Raw genomic sequence first — 27,448 nt, 5'->3', positions numbered from 1 at the left:
GAATCGGCAAGTTCATGTTTTCTGGTGAGCAACATCAAGTGATTATTGAAACTTGTTAATTTTTGCGACTATAAGTAGAGAAATCTGGCGTCTTGAAAAAAAACTTGAAGATGTTTTGCAGTTAATAAATTTCTTGGAATATTAATGAATTGGCAATTTCCATGGTTTCTGCAGCAACATCAAGTGGGGTATTGAACTTGTTGATTTTACGACGAAGACCCAAAAAATTTTAATTCTAGATAAATATTTTCTTGATTATCATAATTGAACATTCATTAAAAATACATATAGTCCATATCTTACTCAGGATGTTTTCAGATGTGGAGAAGAAACTTGTATTTTTTTCCTTTTTAGCGGCTGGATACAACACACCAAAGATTTCGCACCCCACATCATGCTGCTTCTTCACAAGTACTGCACTGGACTTTTTTGTAGATAAATCAGAATCACAAAAAGGAAATGGCACATAGACGCTGTGTCTCAATATCCAATCACATTGTGGATGCATTTAAAAAGTGACAGCATAACTCCACCCTTATTTTTTCAAATTTAGAGTGAACAATTTTGGCTCGTGTTGGTGCTGCCCTCTATCAGTACAAAATAACAATATTGTAAAAATCCCAAAAAATAAAAATGGTTAAAGTCTGATTCTATTAACATTACTCCCCCCCAAAGGAAAAAAAAAACATATGATATCACAATGAAATAGTTTCAAAAAAAAATTGTAAATGGTTAGTTCACAATGATTTCATATGGAATTGAAAACAACTGCTGAGATTAGCATGAAAGAGTTAATCAAGGGAAAAAAAAAAATTTTGTGGTTCCTAATGCATATAGAAAACATATTAAAACTGAAAAACTGTTCAACATTCAAATTGCAACAATTGTACATTTCCTGAAAATTTCCATGATAATTCACAATAAATATTGCAAGTGTTAGTTAAAACATTCTCCAAAGTAGCTAATTTTAGACAATGATCAACCATTATTGCAATCATTATATCAGGTAAGCTAATCTGATATTAATCATTAAAGTGATTACATAGATCTTATGATGAAACAATACAAATGCATACTACAATATATAAATGCCGAAACAAAAAAAAACATTTAAGTTTGCAGGAAAAATTTTACTACAATGCAATTTAATGCTTTTATCATTTGTATCCTGCGGCTTTACCAAATAATTGTCATTTCTAAAAATTCTTTCAATGGTAAATGGCCCTTTATATTTAGGCATCAAGGCACCAGGCTTGTTTTAAATTTTTAATGAATACTTTTATCATTAAATTTTGAATTTGTGTATTTTTCTACCCTTGAGTTGATTTTCGTGTTGTTTTAAAAATATTTGTCTTCGTTATTTGTGCCACGGCTTTTTTTATTTTCATCAGCAGCATTTAGCCATTTCCTTAGCATATGCATCATAATGAGGACACTAAATCAATATCAGAAAAGATTTGCATTGGAACATTGATGTTTCTACCCAAAAATAGTTCAGGCAGGAGAAAAACCTAGTAACACCATGTTTACTGGACCGTTTATAATGAAGTTTAAAAATTTGAAGTTTCTGAGACCATTCACATGTATTCTCAGATAAGGATGCGACGGAGTTGTCTTTTAAAATTCGATGGGTTCTTTCAATTGTTGAATTCCCCACGAGGATAGTATATTGAAGATTATTCTATTGCTCAATGTTTAATCCCTTTAAAAAATTGTTCAAATCTCATCAGAAATTAAAATTTAGGACCATTATCAGTCAAAATTACCCTAGGAAACTCCGTAAGATGAAAAAGTAAGTGGTTCAAGCATTTAATTATACTAGTAGAAGAAGTATTTGATAAACTAAAAGTTTCCAAAAATCTGGAATAATGATCAACGATTGTAGAGAATAAAAAACTTATTATCAACCGATCTACATAATTTTCCCACCAAAATCGCAGGATAAAAAATGAGAACCAGTGCCTGTAAATCCTTCTTAGGAATGAATTTTTGGGTACAGTAGTTATTACGCTTAGTCTTATTGGCCAGACATTTTGGACAGGCTCGACACAAAATTTTTTTAACAGCAGTAAACATGGATGGAAAAAAATTATAATTTTTGCAAAAAATTATACGTCTTTTGAGCAGCAATAATGTGGAGTATGGGCATTTTCAATAGCAGCATTTTCTTAAAGTAGAAGGAACATAAATCCTTTTAAATTTTTGAATTTTATTCCTCTTCTTTACCTCAACAATCTTAAGTAAAATTTTATCATCTAAACAAAATGGTTTCCAAAGTATTTATTATCATTGTTTTGCAATCTTTCAATAATTTCTAAAATTTCCCTATCCTTCTGCTGTTCCTGGAAAATAATGTCCTTCGACAAGTTATGTTTTGGTTGGAAAAGATTAATGTTATTAACTGTCATTTGATTTTCCTCATATACGCGGCTTAAGAAATCGCTTGGATTTTTTTGCCCCAGGGATAAATTGTGGGTCGTATGAAAAAGTCACTTAAAAAATAAAATCCATCTGCATACCACATCAGGTTGTTTTTCCATGTGTAGGAATGTCCGTCAAAGCTTTTGCATCACAAAAAAGAGTAAATTTGACTCCATATAAAAATTTCCCTAAAATGTTTAATAGAAGAATAAATAGCGAAAAATTCCCGCCTCACAGAAGAATACTTTGATTCAGAAGGTGACAATTGCTTAGAAAAAAATTCAAATTGGAAAAAATTGGTTGTTGATTTTTTGCATAAGTATAGCTGAAATGGCAATTTTGCTAGCATCAGTAACCAAAAACTAAAGGAGCATCCTCTACAAAATTTTTTAGTGTTGGCTTATTTAAAATCGGCATCCTGTAATTTTTCAAAGGCATCCTGACATTCGTTTTGACCAAAAGAATGGGTGTAGTTTTTTCTTAGTCAAATTAACTATAGGAGCGACAATTTTCAGCATACTCAAAAACAAGATGTCTAAAGTAATTAGTCATACCCAAAAATGATTGAACCTGCTTGGTGTCCCCTTGGGATAGGAAATTTTATTTACTTTTATTTATGTTATTCTCAGAAGGAGAATATCCATTATGGTCAATGTTGAAACCTAAGTATGTTATGGAGGGTTTACACAGTTGAAGTTTAGCTGGGGTCCAAGAGTCAAGTTAAAGAGTTTCAGTCGATCAAATACCTGCTGGAGAAGATTTGATAACTGGGCTATATCATCAGCAGCCAGAATTATATCATCAAGGAAAAATTGCAAGTTAGGACCCTTTAATCCCTTTAAACAATGAGTAATCAGAGAACAGAAGTAGCTCCCACTATTCCTTGCGCCAAAAGGAAGACGCTTGGGTTGAAAATTTCCCAATTCGGAGCAAAATGCTAACTTTTCCCTAATCTTCGGGTTTTAATAAAATTTGGAAAAAGGCTGATTTTAAATCGAGTACACAATATAAATTTTCTACCCGCAATGTTTTGCACTATCTCTGAAATCTTTGGTAGACAGATTTTGAATGGCTCAGTAATAGCGTTTAAAAAGGCGATAATCAACTACCATTCTAAAATTTGGTTTAGCATTGGGATCATTTGATTTTGATGGGCTTTCTGACAAAAATTGCAAGGGAATGAATAACTACTAGTGGAGAATGTTCAATAATTTCTGCCTCTAAAAGCTTATTAATCTCCTTTTCAGCAAATTGCTTAGCTATTCGAGGTAATGGATATGGTTTAGTTGACAGAGGAAAGTCATGAAAAAGTTTAAATTTCAGGTACAATAAAATCCGTAGAGCCAAGTGGTTAAACATTTTTTTGAAAAAACTTCATAGTTGTCCATTAATAAATTTTGTCATTTTATTTTTTGTCATCCTCATTAAGGTGATCTAAGCAAAAATCATCAGGTGAAAGCGTTCTTTCTTTCTCAATTCCTTTAATTTCCTGAATTGTCAAATTGTTTACTTGAGCGGTCAGAGAATCAGAAGGTTGTTCAAAGTCATTTTCAGAAATTTCCTGAACAGTACCTAAAACCTTGATTCTTTTGAATGATAAATTCGGTGTCAGAATTGTTGTCAACAATGATGTACATTCCCTCAGCAGTTTTTTGGCAGAATGCAGAGAAAAATTAATGCTACATTTATCCTGAATTTTACCTGGTGAAGAAAAGCAATATAATTGGAATTTTTTAAGTTCTTTAGGAATACACATTTTTTTACAATTTCAAAAGAATTTGGAGGAATTTTAACATTAAGGGCAGATTTTACCTTGAAATAATTAGTTGAAAATTCCTGAGCATCATTAACAGACTGGTATCATTGGTTGCAGAAATAGCATTAGCCCTGCTTGATTTGCTCATTAGGCGAAATAGTAATGAAGTCTAATTTTAGTTCTTGTCAGTTATTATTCTCTTATTTACTGTGTCGAGGATAATTTTGTTACGTTGAAAAAAATCATACCCCAAAATGAATTGATAATTAGCATTCCAAGAAAAAATTTGTGGGTGAAAAAAAAGATTTGGAAAACCACTTCCCCTGAATTTTGAATTTTAAATCCACAGCTGACCTACAATTTATGCTTTCATTATTTACAGTCTTAATTTTCACTCCCCTTGACACATAATTTAATTTTGAAAACCTCCTTGATTTGTTCTAAAACAGAAAATTGACAAATTGAAATATTCGCACCAGTATCCATAAGTGCATAGCATTTAAAATCTCTAAAAGTAATTTCAATGATGGGTAAGGAATTTTCAGAATTGGTGCAGGACATTAGCACCCTATTATTTAAATTTTGTAATTCATTATCTTTTTGATGGTGATTATCAAAATTTTGTAAGGTTCCCATCTAATGCACATTTTTCACATCATCCCTTGAAAAAATATCATTGATCTCATTTGACAAAAATTTATCTTGAAAAAAATTTGGATCCTGCCATCCTACAGTCTCATTGACATGATTATGGGGTTCCGAATTCTGATGGCTAGCATAACCTCGAATACCCCCTACTAGTTTAAATTACCCTGGTTGGAGGAGTTGCGGTGGTACGGTTTGAAATTTCTTCCCCTTTGCCTATTGTGGTAACCCCTATGACCTGAACGATTTCTGTGAGGAAAATTGTTAAAAGTGTGACCCCTTGAGTTTCCAGGAAAATACCAACATTTCGTGGTCCAATGATTACGACCACAAATGTGACACTGAATCTCTAGATTATTTTGGGAATTAGAAGTTGAAGGTCCCTGATTAAAATATTTGTTCCGATTATCAGCCTGTGTGTTAGAGTTTAAGGAATTCACATCATAGCTAAAATATGCAGCATTTTCATTCAATCCTTTTGAACTTTTCAAGTTATTTACTGATTCAGTTAATTGGGAAATCTTACGATTAGTTTCCTCTTGACTCTGGAGAAGCACATTGATTTCAAGTTGGGGGTTGGAAAAATTCCCAGAATTGTTAAGGGCAGTCTCTACATTTTTTGCAATTTTAATCGCCTGCTTAAATGTGGTTGGACCTTGTTTTTGTACCTCAATCCTAACATCCGGTCTCAGTGCATCAATTAATTTTGAAAATTTTGACTTTTCGACAAGATCTAAAAGATCTTTTTCAGAGTTATTATTAGGATTTAAGAATTTTTCAGCAGCTCTACTAATACATTCGCTTAATTCAGCTACCGATTGCCCTTGCTTCTGTGATATTCTCCAAAATTCTTTTTGGGCAGATTCAAATGAGGGTGTTGAGGAGAATTTAAGTTTCAGTTCCCTTGAAATCTCAGCAAATGTTGCATTTGGATTTTTTTGTAATACATCAGATAAAAATTCATGTGCTCTGTCTCTCAATCGTAATTTCAAAATTATGATTTTCTTAGCAGCTGGCCATTTTTCAAGATCAGCCACTTCCAAAATGGATTGCAAAAAATTTGATACATTTTCAGAATTGTCTCCAGAAAATGTTGGGATGAGGTGGGGTAACAATGAATTGGCCATCATTAAAATTTCAGTAATAATTCAAGATATACATATATATGCAATTCAGAAAAATTAATATGCATTCATGAAAAATTGACACATAATTATTCAACCATAATAATATAAAACCATTTTGGCATTAAATTATCATATATAATCCAGAGTGGTTTTCAATCATTGATTAAAATAAGTAGAATAACCCCAGTTCGCTCACACGGCACCATAAAATGTTGAATTGGTTATAAAAATGATTATAGTTACTAAATAGTAGATTGGATATAAAGGATCATTCTTTTTATATTAATGATGAAATTAATATCTTAAAGCGTTGTGTAAAAATAAATGCAAAAATCCCATATATTTACGTATAGTGGAAAATTATAAATCAACAATAAATTCATAAAAAAAACAATTCAATTTTGTGAAAACTTACCATCATTCTTTTTTATTTTATTTTGATATCATGTTTTTATCAAAAATACTAAACCAAATCACCAACAACAAAAAAAACCATATCAATCAATATTATATATATATATATATATATTCAATTTGATCTATGCTTAAACAATACTTGAAATTGGATAATTCACTATGTAATTAATTGATATTTTGGATAGCATCGAAATGCGACGATTTCTCTGCTCATCTGAATGCATTCAAAATTTTAACGGCTATTTCCTTTGTTTTTTTTATCGAATGAAACGGCTATGTACTGCTTTATCACTATTGAGACGTTTGAAGATCACATGCTTGAAGAAAACTATCGTTGGTCCACTAAAGATAATGACAGGATTAAGTAGAACAGTTCATAGGCTATAAAGTTGAGTGTTCGATAAATTTCTTGGAATGTTGATGAATCGGCAAGTTCATGTTTTCTGGAGCAACATCAAGTGATTATTGAAACTTGTTAATTTTTGCGACTATAAGTAGAAATTGGCGTCTTGAAAAAAAAACTTGAAGATGTTTTGCAGTTAATAAATTTCTTGGAATATTAATGAATTGGCAATTTCCATGGTTTCTGCAGCAACATCAAGTGGGTATTGAACTTGTTGATTTTACGACGAAGACCAAAAATTTTAATTCTAGATAAATATTTTCTTGATTATCATAATTGAACATTCATTAAAAATACATATAGTCCATATCTTACTCAGGATGTTTTCAGATGTGGAAGAAACTTGTATTTTTTCCTTTTTAGCGGCTGGAACAACACACCAAGATTTCGCACCCACATCATGCTGCTTCTTCACAAGTACTGCACTGGACTTTTTTGTAGATAAATCAGAATCACAAAAAGGAAATGGCACATAGACGCTGTGTCTCAATATCCAATCACATTGTTGCATTTAAAAAGTGACAGCATAAGACTCCACCCTTATTTTTTCAAATTTAGGTGAACAATTTTGGCTCGTGTTGGTGCTGCCCTCTATCAGTACTAAATAACAATATTGTAAAAATCCCAAAAAATAAAAATGTTAAAGTCTGATTCTTTAACACCTGTATTTATCGTTTATCATTTGAACTTCAAGTAATATGACATATTTAAATAAATTCGGAGGGTTTTTTTTTAAAGTGGGGGAGGGTCGTTTAGTTGATGATTTTAAAAAATGGTGTACGTGGGTTGGAGAAAGTTTCGAACCCTGCATTACTATGCCTTTTTTCCTGTTGTTGAGTGTCAAAGAATTGGATTGTTTAAAACCAACTTTTACGTCTACAAGACTGTCTAAGAGTCTATTTTGTTTCTTTATCCATAGGTGCCCACCAACAGAAGGGTGGGGGGGGGGGGGGGGTCTTGGGAAACACTGAGCAATTGAAATTTTTTTTCGGGGGGGGGGACTGTTTTCATAGGATAATTTTCACTTTTTTTGGTGGGAGCTCTTGTTCTTGTGTTGCCCTTGTAGTATGGTGGAGTGCCGGGCGTTGCTATTGCTCCTGGGTGATGGGCACCCCTGCCTTTTCAACACATTTGTGGTTTGCACGGTCAAAATTTGATTTTCTATGAATTTTGATAAACTGCGTAGACCCGAACCAAAAATAATTTACATGGATACTTGTGAAAACAGTGTGAAAAAATTATCAGAAACAAATTTTTCGAGAAAGCTAATCTCGCATCAAAATGAAACTCTTAATTAATTACTCTTTGGGAAAGTCACAGCCTTCTCATACCCCTTTCTACCACACTCATCCCTCTCTCTCTCTCTCTCTCTCACACACACACACACCCGAATGCGCATAGCAAATAGAGAATCCATAAATTATTCTTGTCATCAGCAATAAAAATGATGAAAAAAGCACAGATTTTATAATTTGATCCATTCTAGAGTGTAGTGGGCCCTCACTTTTAGGATACACCTATTATTTGATGAAAATAAAACTCGGTTTTCGAGCAACCTAAATTCGTATACTTACTTTCAACTCCAGCGTATGATGGTATATGGTACAACATTATCGGAAGGTTTGGAGCTGCATCAGATATTGCCTTAAAGTAGGCAATCAGGTGATCTAAAAAATGATTTAAAAAAAAATAATTCATTAATATTCTTAGAATATTATACTTTATGCAATATTTCCATTACTAAAATGCAAGCAAAAAATCTTACTTATTCTATTGCTTTAAATTATAGTTATTTTTACCTCTTAAACTCTAAGATATTTAGACTATGCGCTAGTATATTAATCTAAAAGTATTTAATTTAAAAGTTAATCGAAAAATAAGAACACCAACTGAATACTTATTAAATTTATACAAAGATTCTCTATAGTATGGGATTATTATATTTCTATTATCAAACATCACTTTTTACCAAAATAATTTTGCATGATTACATTTAAGGAAATTCAAATGTTTCCTTTTTTTTTTTTTTTTTTTTGCTTTGATTAAATTAAATTAGATACACGAAGCATGACCCTTTTCTTCAAAATATTATAGTTCAGTTTTTGATTTTTTGGGGAGGGAGAGGGATTTTAATGCATGAACTTACTTTACCTTAAATAATTATTTTCTCCAAGAAAAATATTCTGACTCAAATTTTGTTTATTTTAATGCAACAAAAAAGAACATAACCATTCAAACAATCAAACATAACCATTCGCAATAATTTATCCGTGAGTGGTAAATTATCCAGTATGTACTAAGACAGGGGTCCTCAAATGGTGGGTCGCGACCCCCAGGGGGATCGTGGGATGTGTCCAGGAGGTCGTGAGATATGGAAGAAATGTTTAAAGAAAATTAATTTATTGCTGTGTTTTTATTTAAAAAAAAGGGGGGGGGGTACACATAAAGGGTTGTAATGCGCTTACAAGTTGGTTTTCGTGTTATATTAGTTAGTGGGGTACATGAGCCTGTTTGGAATTAAACAATTTTTTTAATGTCTGGAATAAGCTTTGTAACAAAATAACAATGTTATTTTCCAGTGTCAAACGACTTCTTGATATTTTTTTGTTTCTTTTTTGCTTTTTTGTACTGCGTGCAATAATAGAACTTGAAAGAGCGAGAGGTCAATAACTGTCATTAAACTACTGCAAGATTATAAAATCAGAAAGTTTTATTTCTTCTTATTAAATAATTCAAGAGATAAAAATCATGTTAATTTTACTTGCTACTTGTGTTTCTAAGCATAAAACTTGACCATTTGTGTAGTTTTTAGTTATTGTTTTAGGGATTAGACAGAGTTAAAATTTGGTAGGGGGGGGGGGCCCCAAAAATACTTAGTCTAAAAAGGGGTCGCAATATCTAAAAGCTTGAGAACCCCTGTACTACGGAATCGAAGATTTCTGGGTTTGAAGCCCGACGTCGTTAAATATTTGCCGAGCACTTGCGGAGTAGCTATTGTAAAATCTGGGTTCGAAAATCTTATGGTCGATCTTCAGCAGTTATCGCGTGTGCTAATCTCCTGGAAACTTTCCATCCATTTCAAAACTATGCATAATTAGTTAAGGTGATGCATCCCCATCCATCTTTTGAGGCCAAAGTTTGCATACGGGGCCTCACTTACACAGGAGCTCAGTTTTTGAAAGCCGAAGCCAAAGTGCTTGGGTCTCTCTATTAGCCTCAATAAGTTACAACAACGATCTAATAATACATACAAATAATGAATCTAAAATTTCTTACAAGCATGAACTACATTTCGTTAATTGAATAAATCTAAAGCAGAAAACTTCAAACATCTAATGACAAAGTGTCATTATAAAAATTTTAAAACAATACTAGTAAATATTACTTAAGTGCTAAATTAGTTATATTTACCATGCGATTGAGGCTTATAAAATAACTGCGGAAGGGAGGCGATGCCAGTGGCTCCTATTTTTTCAGCATGCGCTGCCTAAAAGATTAAAAATAGAAAATAATTTTCACAGCATATATGATTTTTTTATTAAAAGAAGGCAACGAAAATGATCGTAATATTGTTTCAATAACGGAAGGGCAATAGAATGGTCAGCTGGAACAACATTGGATTTTACAAAATACAAAGTTTACAAAAGAGTTTTTTCTGAGATCGCACGCAATTAAATTTGAAAAGCTGCAAAGAAAATATTGCATCTAACGTTGCTCCATTATACTAAACGTTGTCCTCTAAAGAAAAGGGATAAACCTAAATTCGTTTTTTAACGAACCAACCAACATTATTTCACCGGATAAAACCAATTTTGAAAAAAAAAATCCCATCCAACGTTGTTCCAGCAGACCATTTAATTGTTGTTGAGGAAAAAAATGAGTTAATCATTACTTTTCTTTTAAATTTTGCACTAATTAAAAATTCGTAAATTTTGTTCTTCAAATGAAGAAGGCATGATTTAGAACATTTTGTACTCTGCTTATAGTCCTAAGAAATGGTCAATTTCAAATAGTAGCTTTTATACGTGATATAAAGTCATGAGGGTTAAAATAAGTTGTTTTTAAACAAAAAATCCTACAATCTAAATGCAAAGTCTTTTTTAGTTTATTACTAGAGTTATATTATTGCCATTAGTCTCCTTTCAGAGGCAGAATATAGTAGTAATTATAGCGCAGTTAAAGTTTTTTTTTTTTTTTTTTTTTTTTTCATATAAAAGCTAGTTTTGCTGAACTGAAAACTTTGGATTTGAAGAAATGTTTAGATAAACTTTACTGTAATGTGTTTTCCTCACAACACTCTTCCAAAATGATGGTGCTGCATTGCAGTTAAAAGTAAATTGTTAAGTTACGTTGTGAAGTTACAAAAACCATTTGGTGTAGGATTAAATCTTGCTCATCAGATTGGAAACTTGAAACGGGCATTAATATTTTGTATGCTTTTAACTCTTTCAAAACGTTTTGATTGTAGAATATTTAAGAAAAATTATACTCCGGAATTGTTTTCACGCAAAATCAAAAACTTTTTGTCGTGAAAATAAAGAATGGAGTATTTTCTTTTGGAAAAATACATACTGATGCTGTTAGTTCTTTTAATGATATGAAATTGAAAGAAAAAATTAGTAATTAATATGGAAAACAAAATAAACTTTCTCAGTTTTGCATCAATAATTCGTAAAAGAAAAAATTTTAACATTTTGATTTTAGTATTATTGATGGTTAAAAGAAAAATTTAAGTATTTTCCCCCTTTATTTTTTTCTTTCTTTTCTTTTTTGTGTAGTAGTGTTTGACTAGTGTTGCACTCCTGGAGTCGGCGCCTCTACCACTCACAGCATTTGTAATCACGAAAACACACCTTTAAAAAAAATCAACGTCTTCAAAATGAAAATTTCACAACTTTGCTGCTGTTAGCTAATTGATGATTTTACGAATAAATTTAGCTGCATCGTTTCTCTTTAAGCGACTTAATTTCTTATAAGATAATGTAAATATAATTACTTATTATAACATCAATAGTTCTGTACTTTTAATGTTAGTTTGAAGATCGAGTTTTTCACATGTGAGTTGTTTTTCATGGTCGAGTTTTTCAGTGACAAAAATTTAAAGAAATTGCAGTTTTTAAATAAAATGATAAAAATTTCACTTAAAGACTAAAAACTAAATGCTCCGGTAAGGAAAACATTAAACTATTTGACCCATTCTGAGTACAGAATAAAAATGCTTACCAGTTCCTTAGCATCTTTCAAACTGTTGGCTCCAACTTGAATTATGACTAACTCTAGTCTGAAAGGGAAAAAAATTAAAAAGTGTAAATGTATTACGAAAGACATTAGGTTTATTGCTCCAGTTTTCAACAAATTTTATAGCGTAGTAAAAAGTATTATGTGTTTAAAAATAAAAGAAAGATTAGAGCTACAGATAATTTTAAGGTACAAATCATGATTGAAGTGATGGCAGAAATACAAGTAAAATGAAAAATCAACGAAAATAAAACAAATTTTCAAGAAATACAGCAAATAGATTTCTTAACGCCACAGTGGCGGTGGTACTCCAGATACAACATCTACCAATTGCTTGTTTTATCGGGGGACAAGAAAAGAAGAGAAATAAAGTCAGAAAAAAAATTACAAAAATCCCTTCCAAATGTCAGAAACAAATGGAGTATGCAAAAGACAATTTATTCGAGTGCAAAAAGTTTTCCAAAACAAATAAGCTTCTCGAAAATCAAGATCAGATCTAGGAACATTACTAAAAATTCCAGCTGGGAAAAAAAATCAAAGCTGCCCAGAATCCAACAATGATGAACAATCGAAGAGCTTGCGAATTCAAAATCATATCGGCTCAAATATGATGCTCCTTCAGTCAGTTGTTGAGGGCACATTTAGTCTGACCGATATAAGAAAGAACACTATAACATCTCAGTTGCTATGGCAATTAGTGAAAATGTAGAGTAAAGTCTAAACATTTTTCTAAATATTTTATCAACTGAGACTGACTTTTGGGTTTAAAGAAAATTTCCACCATCCAACGCAACAGCTTTTGGGCAAAAGACGTCAATATTGAAAAATTTACATTTGTGGTTCCCAACCAAGGGGCGATTTGGCTCTTCAAAGGGCAATAGATTCGTGAGAAGCGATAAGTATTAAAGACAAATGAATAAAAATAAAAGGCCAGGGAATCTCGAAGCTGAAAAGGGAATCGCACCTTGGTTGAACCATGAGGAATTTTTTCATCATTCGTCCCCATATTTGACTTTTTAAGTTTTCATTTTAATTTTAAAGACTTACTACTTTTAATTCCCCCAAACTCACATTAAACAAATAATGATTTCATAAAAATTGTATTTCTGTTTTTGAAAAGTCTGCTAATGGCCTTGGTTAAGTATTTCATTCTAACCCAACCACCTACCAGTTCGCATTGTAAAAGATAGCGAAAAAACGTAAAAAAGGTACTAATTATTCATTTTTAGCTTAAGAGTGATTAAATAAAATTGCCTTGTTATAATTAATCCTTTATATTTCACTAGCTCCAACTTATGGATTTTTCACGGGAGAGGGTGGGGGTGCAATAGTTGCCAATCAACCTCTAGAGGGGGAGATGGGCACAAAAAGGTTTGGAACCACTGTTTTGCATGAGGAGCAGGAGCTTCACAGCAGCCTTGAATTTGACATTCCCAGTATTGACATTTAAAGAAAGAACTACTTACTTGAAATACACCGACAGCTCAGTCAATTCCAGCCGAGGACTGCAGTTTCGGGCTTATTAGCACTCATCAGCCCGGCATATTAAAGTGACTGAGCTGGAGATGGAAAACAACTTAAGGAAGTCAAGAGTACCAAACAAACTGGTAGCTAATACAGAATTAGCACTGGCCAGACGACTGACCGAAGCAATGGTTCGGTTCAACTCGAAGATTGAAGGTAAGGCAGGTATATTCAGTAAGTTGAACCGAACCATTGCTTCGATCACTCGTCTGGTAACTGCTAATTCTGTATTAGCTACCAGTTTTTTGTTTGGTACTCTTGGCTTCCTTAAAAGGTTTTCCACCTCCAGCACAGTCACTTTCCCATGCCGGGCTGATGAGTGCTAATAAGCACGAAACTGCAGTCCTCGGCTGGAATTGACTGAGCTGGTGGTGTATTTCATGTATTTCTGCCTTATCCCTGGATATAGGGCGGTAACTTACTGAATAAACTACTTACTTGTTCTTTCCTGCTTTCACCCATGCTTCAGCAATAGTTTTCCTTTCTTCTACACTAAGAGACAATCCTTCGCCAGTCGTTCCGTTAACTAAAAAGACGTAAGGATATTGTTGAAAATTACATGGAAATTGTAACCACGGCTTCAAAAATTGACCAGATAATCATGGAATCGAAAAGAATGATTGGGTTACATAAGGCTACCGATTTGGGAATAGTGGAACTACATCTCTCTAGTGGAGCTGGAAAGAAAGAGCGAGTTGTAAAATTATAATTGGCTAACACTAGATGTCTCTGGGCCATTCCAGGAAACAGCCAACCCTTCGTCCCGCACGTGTCGCTTCATATATTTCATTAAAAAGTAATTATTTTAAAGGGAAATGATGCAATTTTTTGCTTTAGAAATTACTCATAAGTTTGCAATTTGTTAAGCAGAAAGAATTTATCTCTACATAGTATAAAATGAAGTCTCCAAAAAGCGTCTGTTTGGTGTCAACGCGCAAAACTCGAGAATTACCCGGTCGATTTCGATGAAATTTTCAGTTTGTTCCTTTAAGTCCTGAAAAGGTTTGCAGACCAGTTCGAAAAAAATTCGATGAATGTTTTTCGAACTTTTTTTCGAACTTTTTTTCGAATTTTTTTTAATTCCAATTTAGGCCCAATATTCTCATAAATTCCCGAATATGGAGATGAAAAATTACTTGAACATATTAATATTACATATCGTTGGAAAGGGTAGAATTTTCCGCGTTCTACGCAATTTGTTTCAATGCTCTAACTTAATTACGGCGGAGTTATTTGCGTTTTTAGCTCGAATTCGTTTAGGCTTACCTAAAATTTAGGCACTACTTTCTTCATTAAATCTATCAATAAAAAATGAAGGGATTGTCCCACAGTTTTCTTTTTGACACCACTGGAAAAACCGATATTTTTTACTCCAAATCTATCTCGACCTATGGTCGAAAAACTAAGCTTCTATCTCGAAAGGGGGAAAAAAAGTTACTAGCCTTTCTAAATCAAGTTCAAAAAATCTCATTTCCATTCAAATTGTTAACCATTTTCTTTCGCATTTTAATTCCTTAAACTTAAAATATTTTGTTTTTCCATGGTTACACTTTTTAAATACATCTTTCTCGATTTAATTCCTTAAGAGTATTTTAAAATCTGTCCTCGTTGTTTGAGAGGGAAATTTTGCATGATGTTTTTTTTAAATTATTTAAGCTTGATTGTTTAATATACGTTTCTTGACACAATTTTTATTTTCAAGGTGGACCGGGCAAAGCCGGACAACGCAGCTAGTTCATTAATAGTATAAAGTATTATTTTTAATGAACTATAAGGCGTCACGTGCAGGACAAAATGACCGTTTTCCGTGGATTTGCCCTTCTGCGTGTTATCGTATGTCCCACTTGGTATTTGTCATTCAGTAAGTCAAAATAGCGATCAAGGGAGAGGTGATTTACCGCTTCATGATTGGTCCTCTACGTCAGTGGTTCTCAACTTTCTCACAACTGAGGACCACTTGGTACCTTTCTGAATCCTAAGCGGACCACTTACGATAGAAATAGTACTTTTACAACAATTATATTAGGAGGTGGAATAAGATGGAAATCCAAAATATGTTCTTAAAAATTTAATTACAACTGTAAAAATGATATAGGTTAATTTTTAGTAGCTGTTCGTGGACCACAGATTGTGAAAACTGCTGTTTGTCACCAGACCTCACACCGAGTGATATTTTTCTGTGGGGATATGTAAAGGAGTATTTATTCCCCCTGACCTGCTAGTCGAACTAAAAAGTTTGATCACTGCAGCAGTTGCTTGTGTTACAAATTCTGTAAATAGTAATTATTGTAGGAACGTAACCTGTAAATAGTTTCCCGTAATGAATATACAACCCCTTTTTCATATGGCTAAAATATACGACCCCTATTCCCTTTTCGTTCATTGATAAAAGTTGATAACGGACAACGCATTTCGAGAAGCGTGTGGAATATTTGAGAAAATTCTTTTCGGTGTATTTAAGCCGTTAGCGATGGATAAACAGTTAGTTTCGATTGAGATTTTCGAACTGAGTGCATTTTTGCTCTGTTTATAGCGAGGCATTTCGCTGTGTTGTTTTCGTATTTGGAAGTAAATACGTGTGTAAACGGTGAGTTTACGGTGTTGTGTGATAATTGCTTAATTGCTGATGAATAATTTAGCAGTTGTTGAAGATCTTTCCTGTACATAGTGTAAATAAATTTCCTGTGTTTTTATCAAGAACTGTGTCTTCATTTCAAGAAAGTGGAAGTCGCACCGAATCCGTTACAAATTGGCGCCCAACGTGGGGCTACTTCAGGACTTTCTTGCAGTAAGTGTGACTTTGGACATTTTTTCATAAAGACTTTTTAAATTTGGACTTTATTTGTATGGTGATTACTCGCGCAATGGATGAACAATTAAAACAACTGCTTGATGCAATCAACTCTGTGAAGAGTGATATGGCGGCTAATCAAGAACAATTAAAAAGTGACTTGACTGCAAGTTTTACTGCAAATCAAGAACAATTAAAAAATGATATGGCGGCTAATCAAGAACAATTAAAAAGTGATCTGACTGCAAGTATGTTGGCAAATCAAGACCAGTTAAAAAGCGATTTAACGGTGCTGAAAAAGGACTTAACGGTGCTGAAAAAGGACTTAACGTCTAACCAAGAAGAAATTAAAAATGACCTTATTTCGGTAAAGACTGTGATGGAAAATAAATTTAATGACATAGAGCATCGAGTTGATGCAATTGAAGAAAAATTTGATACCGTTGAAAGCCGATTCAATGCTGTAGAAAATAAATTTGAAGATGAAGATAGAAGATTTCATCTACTTAAAGAAGAGATCTTTAAGGACGTGGAAAGGAGATTGGCGACCGCGGAAAGCAGCTCTGTACAGTTTGGCGCTCCCACATCGGTTGCTCGACCGTCCATTAAACTTGCCACATTTGATGGAAAAACTTCGTGGCAGGTTTACAAAACTCAATTCATGATAGTGGCGGAAGCGAACGGATGGGACTCTGCTACCAAGGCCTGTCATCTTGCAGCATCCCTGAGAGGTGACGCAGCGGACATTCTCCAGACCCTTCCGGACAGCCAGCGCCTGGATTTCGCCGCCCTCACATCTGCGTTGGAGCTTCGCTTCGGTGAGAAATGCCAGAAAGAGTTCAGCCGACTCCAGTTGAAGTCCCGTTTCCAGAAAACCGGGGAAACCCTGCAAGAGCTAGCGGCGGACGTCGAGAGACTGTCTCATCTTGCTTTTTGCGACTGTCCTGCGGATGTTCGGGACAACCTGGCACTCAACTACTTCATCGACGGAGTTCGGAATCCTGAGATCCAGAAGGCCCTCCGGATGGCGAATGTAAACGACTTGAAATCCGCTTTGATGTATGCGATGAGATACGAGGCCGCCCAAGAAGCAACCCGTGTGGATCGCCATCTAATCCGGACTCAGGAAGCTGATGAGTCTGATTCCAGGTCGTCCCACCTCGCTGAACTTGAGAGACAACTCGGTGACTTGACAAGACATCTGAGCAGCATAACAGCCCAAAAGAAACAAGAGCAGAAGTGCTGGAAATGCGGTAGTGAAGGACACCTGCGAAGGAGTTGTCCGGCTCGCCAAGCTACGCGAGGGAAGGAAATCACCACCACTAAAGCTCTGCAGATTTCCTCTTCTAGTAGTGGCAGTGATGGACTTTTCATTTACGCACATGTAAATGGGAACCCCTGCAGACTGATTGTTGACACTGGAGCCAATGTGACAATCATTAGGACAGATGTGGCTCGTGAATTTGGATTGAAACTGCTGTGGACATCGCCACGCGTAAGTCTCCAGACTGTGACAGGTGACAAAATCGAGATTGACGGTAAAGTGGACTTGGAAATAGTGTTTGGGAATGCCACCTACCATCATACGGCATTCGTCGCTAATATCACGGACCCCTTCATTCTCGGATTGGACTTTTTGAAGAAATATGACTTCACTCTCGACTTCAAGACTAATGAGCTGCACTCGATGAGAGAAGACATAGCCGTTTTCCCTGCAGAAAGTGATGTAAAATCCGCTCATCAAATAATAGCCCAAACAGATTTATCGATTCCCTCAAGGTCAGAATCATTAATACCTGGCTCTCTTGAAGAAAGCAATAGTTTTCGATTTGGACTCGTTGAATACCCTAACCTAAACAATAATCTAAAAGGAGTGCTGGTAGCATCTACGCTTGTGGACCTTTCTAAGGATGTAATTCCTGTGAGAGTCGCCAACGTGAGTGAAAGGCCAAGGAATATCCGAAAAGGTGAAGTGTTGGCAACTTGTACTCCAGTAAACTGCATCATTAGAAGAATCAATTCCCCCGAGACTGTGTCATCTGAGTCCTTGACATCGAAGTTAATTGGGAGTGCGCCATTATCGAAAGATCAAAGAACTGCTGCGGAACAATTGGTGGAGGACTTCAAGCATCTGTTTTCATCTACATCGGAGGATGTGGGCAGGACGAATTTAACGCAGCATAGGATCAACACTGGAGAACACCTCCCTATTAAACAGCATCCAAGACGACTACCGTTCGCCAAGCAGGAAGAGGTTGAGACCCTCCTGAAAGAGATGAAGGAGAATGATGTAATCGAACCGTCATCCAGTCCTTGGGCCTCTCCCATCGTCTTGGTCCGAAAGAAAGATGGCTCCACCAGATTTTGTGTCGATTACCGACGACTGAATGAAATCACCAAGAAAGACAGTTACCCTCTTCCACGGATAGACGACACCTTAGACACTCTTTCCGGACACAAGTGGTTTTCGACCCTGGACTTGAAGAGCGGCTACTGGCAGGTTGAGATACACCCTGATGACCGAGAGAAGACAGCGTTTACAACTGGACAAGGCTTATGGCAGTTTAAAGTGATCCCCTTCGGCCTCTGCAATGCACCAGCTACGTTCGAACGTCTTATGGAGACAGTGTTAAGAGGACTTTCCTACGAATCCTGTCTGGTCTACTTAGACGATATCATCATCGTGGGACGCAGCTTCGAAGAACATCTGGCAAATCTTAGGAAGGTGCTGCAAAAGCTTAAGGAAGCCAATCTGAAGTTAAGCCCGTCCAAATGTAATTTGTTCCGCCGGGAAGTGAACTACCTTGGTCACATCATCTCTTCTGAGGGTGTACAAACCGATCCAGAGAAGGTATCTGCGGTCAGGAGTTGGAGTCGTCCCGAAAACATCCATCAGCTGCGAAGTTTCCTGGGGCTCTGCACCTACTACAGGAAGTTTGTAAAGGGTTTTTCCAACATTGCACGACCTTTGCATAAGCTGACGGAGAGCAAGCAAAAGTTCGAATGGTCCAAAGAATGCGAAGATGCATTTCTACGACTGAAGGAGGCTTTAACATCAACGCCTATCCTCGCCTATCCTCAGCCTGAAAAATCCTTCATCCTGGACACTGATGCGAGCAACGAGGGCATCGGAGCTGTTTTATCCCAAGAAATTGACGGAAATGAACATGTCATCGCTTACTGGAGCAAATGCTTATCAAAGTCGGAGCGAAATTACTGCGTCACCAGAAAGGAGTTACTGGCCATAGTGAAAGCTGTAGAACACTTCCATCATTACCTCTACGGCCGAAAATTTCTGCTTCGGACAGATCATGCCTCATTAACTTGGCTTTTGAACTTCAAAAATCCGGAAGGCCAGATAGCCAGATGGATACAGCGGCTCCAGGAATATGACATGGAGATCAAGCATCGAAAAGGGTTATCTCACGGTAATGCTGACGCTTTATCAAGGAGACCCTGTCCTGAGAACTGCAATTATTGTTCCCGAATCGAGAAACAGTATGGAACGACTAGCCCTACCGCCTATCAGGTGACAGTGACTCCAATATCATCAGAACCTGATCCATGGAGTGACGACCAAGTTCGAAATGATCAGCTTGAAGACCCCGACATAAAACCAATTTTGGAGTTCATGGAAAGTGACAGTCGGCGCCCTAGCTGGCAGGACGTTTCCATCTTCAGTCCTGCAACAAAAAGATACTGGGCTTTATGGAACTCGCTCCATTTACGGAACGGCGTACTGTACCGGAAATGGGAATCTGACGACGGCAAAACATCTAGGTGGCAGTTACTACTTCCCCGATCAAGGATTTCAGATGTTCTGAAAGAAATACATAGTAGTGCGACTGGAGGACATTTTGGTGTCTTGAAAACCCTCAATAAAGTTCGGGAGCGCTTCTTCTGGAGCAAGGCGAAGGATGACGTGGAGAAGTGGTGCCATTCTTGTGACGCCTGTGCTGCTCGTAAAGGACCGAAGAAGAGAAGCAGAGGGAAGCTACATCTGTACAACGTTGGAGCTCCTTTCGAACGAATTGGGATTGACATCCTGGGTCCTCTACCAAGAACTGCTGATGGGAACAAATACATTCTTGTTTCCATCGACTACTTCACCAAATGGCCGGAAGCATATCCCATTCCAGATCAAGAGGCTACCACCGTAGCAGAGACTCTGGTCCAACACTGGATCTCGAGATATGGAACACCTTTGCAGATTCATTCCGATCAAGGGAGGAACTTCATCTCTGCTGTGTTTAAGGGCCTATGTCAAATTTTCGGAATTGAGAAAACTAGGACAACACCACTACACCCACAATCGGACGGCATGGTGGAGAGATTTAACCGCACGATCCTAAATAATCTCTCGCTTATGGTATCCAGAAATCAACAGGATTGGGACAAGAAGCTACCTTTGTTCCTGCTGGCCTACCGCAGTGCTGTCCACGAGACTACCGGATATGCCCCATCTCAGATGCTCTTCGGACGAGAGCTTCGGCTACCTTGTGATCTCGTCTTCGGTCGTCCTCCGGATGCGCCTTCATCGCCTGAGGAGTACATCCAGGATCTCCAGGCCCGGTTGGAAGACGTTCATAACTTCGCACGAGAGCGAATCAACATCGCGGCGGAGAAGATGAAGACCCGATACGACACAAGATCTACTGGACATGAATTCAACGATGGCGACAAGGTTTGGTTATGGAATCCCATCCGACGGAAAGGTCTGTCACCCAAATTGCAGTCGCATTGGGATGGACCCTACAAAGTCCTTAACCGACTGAATGACGTCGTAGTGAGGATCCAAAAATCACCTAATGCAAAACCTAGGGTTGTACATTATGATCGGTTAGCCCCATACTATGGCCATAGTTCATGAGTATTACGTAAACAACCATGGTTGATAACATAAAAGTTGTAGATAATTTTTGCTTTTAATGTTTAGTAATATTTCTTGTTATTATTGTGCTTTTTGTATCTGTTAGTTATTAATTAATGTGTATATTTGTAAACTTGTTATAGAAGTTTGGCACCCTTTCTGGGGATTGTACTGCCCGGGACGTGCAGTCCTTAGGAAGGGGGCAATGTTACAAATTCTGTAAATAGTAATTATTGTAGGAACGTAACCTGTAAATAGTTTCCCGTAATGAATATACAACCCCTTTTTCATATGGCTAAAATATACGACCCCTATTCCCTTTTCGTTCATTGATAAAAGTTGATAACGGACAACGCATTTCGAGAAGCGTGTGGAATATTTGAGAAAATTCTTTTCGGTGTATTTAAGCCGTTAGCGATGGATAAACAGTTAGTTTCGATTGAGATTTTCGAACTGAGTGCATTTTTGCTCTGTTTATAGCGAGGCATTTCGCTGTGTTGTTTTCGTATTTGGAAGTAAATACGTGTGTAAACGGTGAGTTTACGGTGTTGTGTGATAATTGCTTAATTGCTGATGAATAATTTAGCAGTTGTTGAAGATCTTTCCTGTACATAGTGTAAATAAATTTCCTGTGTTTTTATCAAGAACTGTGTCTTCATTTCAAGAAAGTGGAAGTCGCACCGAATCCGTTACACTTGTATTCTGCTTGTCCGCGCATGGCAGGAGTTGGAGTTCATGTGTTGTATCGCTTAGGCGTCTGGAAGAGGTCACATAGAATATCGTGAGAATGATTTTAATATGTTAAAAAAAAAGTTTTTGAACTGTTTTTACTCTTAGAAATGCACGGGTTTTAAACCTCACCATTAATTTTTTAATCACCCTGTAAGTACAGATTGGGAAGAGATGCGAAATCGTAACTATATTCTTCGAAGTTCTTTCAATCTCGAACCTTTGGTTAAAATATTCGTTTGTCAAAGGGTGGAATGCATCTCAATTCGAAATTTTGCTAGAAACTGCCTTTGTAACCCAAAGAAATACATTGAAATTGGAGCAAAACTATAAAAACCATGTATACTCTCTGTGAATCCGGTCAGGCTGTGACCGCTGATCAATTTGGATATGTGCACTGCGCTGAGTGATTTTAGTTCTGTTGTTGAAAAGTATTGGAGAGCACGTGCACTGATTGCATAAGAGCTATTTTTAGTGTGATATTTTCAAAATAAATGAAAATAAAAACTATATTCAAAAATATATGTATATTAAACTTACCATACACACCAGTGACGCCCTGGCTAACTAAGAAATCTACATATTTAGGAATGATGCCTGGATTTATATCTCTGAAAAAGAATTATATAAACGTAATTACAAAAACAACACATAATTTTATCAACAAATGATACTTATTACATTGTTAATAATTGTGCAACTACAAATAAACAGTGATTGATTTTTAAAATGTTGAACTTCCAAAAAGGAAAAATGGTAATTTTCAAATTGGTTAATGAGAAGAAATAGATACCCATTATAATACAATTTATTTATTCATACTATTGAAAAACGAATATGGGAAAGAGCTAGTCAGATTTACATTAAAAATAAAAAAAAAATAAAAGTAGTATAACTCCAAAGCATAAGGAACAATTTCAATCACGTTATTTGCGTAAAAGTTTTAGGAATGTTGTTATTGTTCATTTAACCACATTAGAGATAGGGGGTAATGTCACTTATAGTGAGGTAATTGCGCTTAAACTTTGGCTAAGAACATTTAAGTACGACAAACGAGCTGTTCTCAGGGAGTCATAAGAAGTTACTGGAAGTCATGGTGGCCTCCAAAAAAAGTTTTTATTCAGCAAATTTTTTCTGACGCTTCGGCAAATTTGGATATATAATTGCAATACTGGGATTTTTAACTGTCTGGATGTCCCTTTTCGTCAGATGAACGTGTGTGTGCATTTCCGTATTTTATCACTCGGCAAAATTTGGAGTTCTGTTCGACAAATTGAGAATTAACTCTCTCCGAAAACTTCCAAGTTCTGGACGCCCCTGGCTGTTCCCGTTAGTACATTAGAGTGTGACCACTACATGAGATTTTTTGTCACCACTTTTCAAGTGATAGCAATACCCTGTTTTCTTAACAACCGCAGAAAAAATGATGGAGAAATTTGTAGTATTAAAAGAATCAATAGGATCATTAATCGGCTCTGCCAATCAATCGGTAATCGGCGAATTTGCTTATCGGCAAAGACCATTTGCCACCCCTTCCTCCCTACCCCCGGTAAAATTAGAAATGGCAGGCCTGCATACGAAAGTCTTCTGGGAGCTCCAAGAATCGATTGTCTCAATCTCCAAATGTTCGTTGTCAAAAGTTTGACAGTAAAATCCTCCATGAATTTATATTCTTTGTTGTACTGTTTGGAAGCTAACCCATCCCACGAATTGTTTGAACTGAACACTAGCTGAGCATTAAGCCAGACAACAATCTAATTTCGCCCACTACACACAGTAGACTGATTCGTAAACACATAACTCAATTTATTCAGCAATAAATTTCAGCTCAAGCGTTTTCTAACTGAATTGAAACATAATGATTCAAGTGCCGTCCATGTTTTATGACCGTAATTGATGAAACGCAGCCTTCACCTCCCGCAAACGCAGGTCCTTCGGGAATGTTAAAATTCCGCCCACATAGATGAAATGATGGAAAAAAACTACCATTAAAAATCATCGAGATGAAGGATCTAAACTCAATAAGAAAATCTGGGGAAAGAAAGAATTCTAGGATTGTATTCTGACTACTCAAGGCTGAATACAATTAGAAATTTTTTTGAAGATTCTGTTTCTTTGTGGATGGACAACAAATTCTAGAAGAATCGAAAATCGTTTACACCAATGATTCTCAACCTGTGGTTCGCGCAGGCCTGGCTCCTGGAGTAGGCGATCTAGGCAGCCTCCTAGGGCGGTAAATTTTGAAATTGAAACTTTTTTTTTAAAGTATTATATCTGTTTTAGCGAGATATGGTTCACAACTTCAATGCTAAAAAAAATATAATTCAGAGTGTGTACAATTGCTTGGATATGCAAAATATAGTTCGGAATTAATGTAGAAATTAAATTTAATTTTAGAGGCGGCAAATTTTGTGACTTGAAAATCTTTTGAAAATATTAATATCTATTTCAGTGCCATAAGCTGCTCTACTTTAATGTTGAAAAAGAGAATTACAAGTGTGTACCAGTGCTTGAATATGTAAAATCTAGTTTGGAATTCAACTAGAAACTCACTTTGATTTTAAGCACTTTGCTATTATTTTTATTTAATACATTATTATTTTGTATTATTAATATCATTTTTATTCAATGAAAGGAGGAAGGCGGCACTTGTCAATATCGCCTAGGAGGGCAAAACTACAAGAGCCGGCCCTGGATTCGCATACCGCCGAAATTTGCACGAATAGGTGGTTTATTAACTAAAAAATAACCAGCCCTAATTTTATATTGAATGAGGGAAATGGGTCACTGGGGTAAGTCGGTCACCCCTCTAAAACTGAAATATATGTATGTGGTTTTTGTACTTTTCAACAATGATCATGCCATATTACATCACAGTGATTGGTTTTGCATATATCTGGGCTTTTTGTAATTATTTTCTGCGTCACAGAACTTGTATCAAAAAAATTTCCGAAAAATATTTTTTGGGATGTTCAAGCAACATTTTTCAAAGTAGTACTTTTATGTTAGTTATTATTATTTTTTTATGATTATTAAGCCTGATTCAAAAAATGGGGGAGACACCTCTCTGCTGTTGCAGTCTGATCAGCGATGACATCGAAAGGGCGAAAATGGGAAAAGTTTTCAGGCATGCCAGCTTTTGCAGACGCATGTTAGCCTTTAAATTAAGCTGTGTCGCATTGAAATTAACGGAGCATGAGCATCGAATTTTTATTTTTCACCCTCATTCAGATAAACTCGTCTTGACTGGACATTTGCCAATTCTATATCATCCGAGGGCAGATTAACTGCAGGGATCATGAAAGTACGTCCACCGCTCTTGCTTGTCAAGAGTTATCTGCCCTCTTGTTACAGTTTTGAGATTTTTTTCTTGGGGGGGGGGGAGGGGGCATTAAGAGTTATACACTCCATCAAAGAGACATTGCGGAAAGGGATATTCTTTTCGCAAGAGAGTGGATATCAAGAAATGTTTCCAGAAATAAAGTTTAATGCTAGCCCAACATTTATGAGTGTTATATTTTGATGGTGGAAGATACACTAAAGAATATTTTCTTCAACAAAAGAATTGTACAAAAAAGGCACAGATTATTAACTTACCCATTAGGATGAAATGCAGTGAAAGGTGGGGATATAAGTCCTTCAAATGATTGAATCTGCAAATTAAAACGTACAATAAGTGTGAGGTAAATCAAATTAATGACACATTTTAGTAATATTCAGTGATGATAAATTCAGTGATGATAGATAGATTGGAGCTCTGCATTTTGTGGTATTTTGATACTCTGGTTGTAACCAAACGAACGACCATCTTGTGGACTTACATTTTGATAAATCGGCCAATGCTCTTAGCGCGTTTTCAGAATCGCAGATAAGACTTTGATATTCAGTCAACTCTCGATAACTCGAGGTACGGTTAAAACCTTCGAGTAATTGGTAGTTTGAGTTATCGAAAGTTCTCTTCCCTGTTTTCTGAAGAATAATTTTCATTTCCTTTTTCAAGAATAGTGCATAATGGATAGACATTGCACTTATAATTTGGATAAAATTAATTTTTGTTCTACGCAAAACATATCTTTATAAAGAATAAATTTTACTAAGATGCTTCGAAAGATGGAGTTATTTTTGACTGCTTACATTTTTTTATCGCATCTTAAAACGTCATTAAGTATGTATGTCGTGGGCTCAATTTCTTCTCTCTTGATTTCAGTTCATCTTGCACTTATACGTCATTTTGTCCTAAAAGCAGATTATTTGAATCATAGAGAAAATAAAGACAATTTTTTTCAATTTTCGCCAAGATTTTAAGCCTTAAATATTTGACGGCAACGAAATTTAACGTCGACAGCTAAATAAAAAAAAAAGCTGTACCTATACTTTTCACTAAATTTTGCAATACTATACGCTTTAAGGCGCACTATTGTATAAATTATTCCCTTCACACAAACTGATAAGCAAAGTAACGTGTTAAAGGGTTGAAAACATTTTTTTTTTTTTTTTTTTTTTTTTTTTTTTGTGCTTTGTCTATAGTTTCATGCATGATATAAAAAGGAAATTTTCGTAAAAACTTCGGATTAAAAGTAGTACATTCGAGATATCGAGACAACTTTGTATTGAAAACAGTAAACTATTTTAGGACCAAACAAAAACTTCGAGATAAAGGAATATTCGAGTTACACGGCTTCGAGTTATCGGGAGTCAACTGTAATCGATTTTCTGACAGGAAACATTTTTGTTCTTTAAAGAATGTTTATCCTAAAAAATGAAAAAAGCTTAAAAAATCGATGATTTTTTTTATTAACTACAACATAGTAGAGACAACATAGAGAATTTCATAATCTTAAACCTGTATCTTATAGTTGATTTTTTAGAGTTTATGCTCTCGTTTTTTTAAACTAAAATTTATGAAAATAGTAATGATTCTTTTTAATTATATGTGTAAGATTTTAAAATTTACAGTCGGTATAAGCCTCAAGGCATTTTTTACTTTTCTTTTATTTTTTTATATTGTGATTTTAATAATAATGTAAAATAATACAATTTTAAAAACTCCGAAGCCACAGACTGTCTTACTCTCTGCACTAATCAAGCAGTTTTCCTACGAAAACTGTGTTGAAATCTATTCAGAGATGTTTACTTTCATTTCTGGGAAGAAATATCCAGTTTTTAACTTTTTAAAACACATATTTTAAGGCATGATTTTTTAAAATATATCAAATATTTTTCATTTAAATAAGTTAACAAATGCGAACGTAAATAATATTTCAAAGCATAAGCAATGTATTTATCTCTTCAACTGACATTATTCTAAATTTTTGAAATGTTTCTAATTATTTCTTATTTTTAAAATAATGACTCCAAAATCTTTAAAGGTTTTTTATTTTCTCCTATATAAATAAGACGATTTTCGGGATAAATTAACCAAGTTGAAGTTTGCGTCGCAACATCGAAAGCACTACTCTTTTTTTCTTTCGGTTGTTTTACATTCGACTTTATTATTATCTCAAATTAATGATGTTGAAATTTTAAA

General features: G+C 35.3%; 1 protein-coding gene across 1 annotated transcript in view; it reads right to left on the bottom strand.

Annotated features, from left to right (window-relative positions):
- Positions 1 to 27,448, bottom strand: part of LOC129227816 (N-acetylneuraminate lyase-like) — a 53,981-nt gene that overhangs the window by 21,678 nt on the left and 4,855 nt on the right. The window contains exons 2-7 of the mRNA XM_054862429.1: positions 25,519 to 25,574; positions 22,462 to 22,532; positions 13,970 to 14,057; positions 11,993 to 12,050; positions 10,181 to 10,256; positions 8,344 to 8,436 (exon numbers count right to left, since the gene is read on the bottom strand). Of these exons, the coding sequence (XP_054718404.1) occupies positions 8,344 to 8,436; positions 10,181 to 10,256; positions 11,993 to 12,050; positions 13,970 to 14,057; positions 22,462 to 22,532; positions 25,519 to 25,574 (442 nt within the window). The remainder of the gene's footprint in view (positions 1 to 8,343; positions 8,437 to 10,180; positions 10,257 to 11,992; positions 12,051 to 13,969; positions 14,058 to 22,461; positions 22,533 to 25,518; positions 25,575 to 27,448) is intronic.

Source organism: Uloborus diversus, chromosome 8 (genome assembly GCF_026930045.1).
Source record: "Uloborus diversus isolate 005 chromosome 8, Udiv.v.3.1, whole genome shotgun sequence".
Lineage (NCBI taxonomy): Eukaryota > Metazoa > Arthropoda > Arachnida > Araneae > Uloboridae > Uloborus > Uloborus diversus.
Note: the sequence above shows the minus strand (reverse complement) of the source record. Positions and strands in the feature narration are given on the sequence as shown.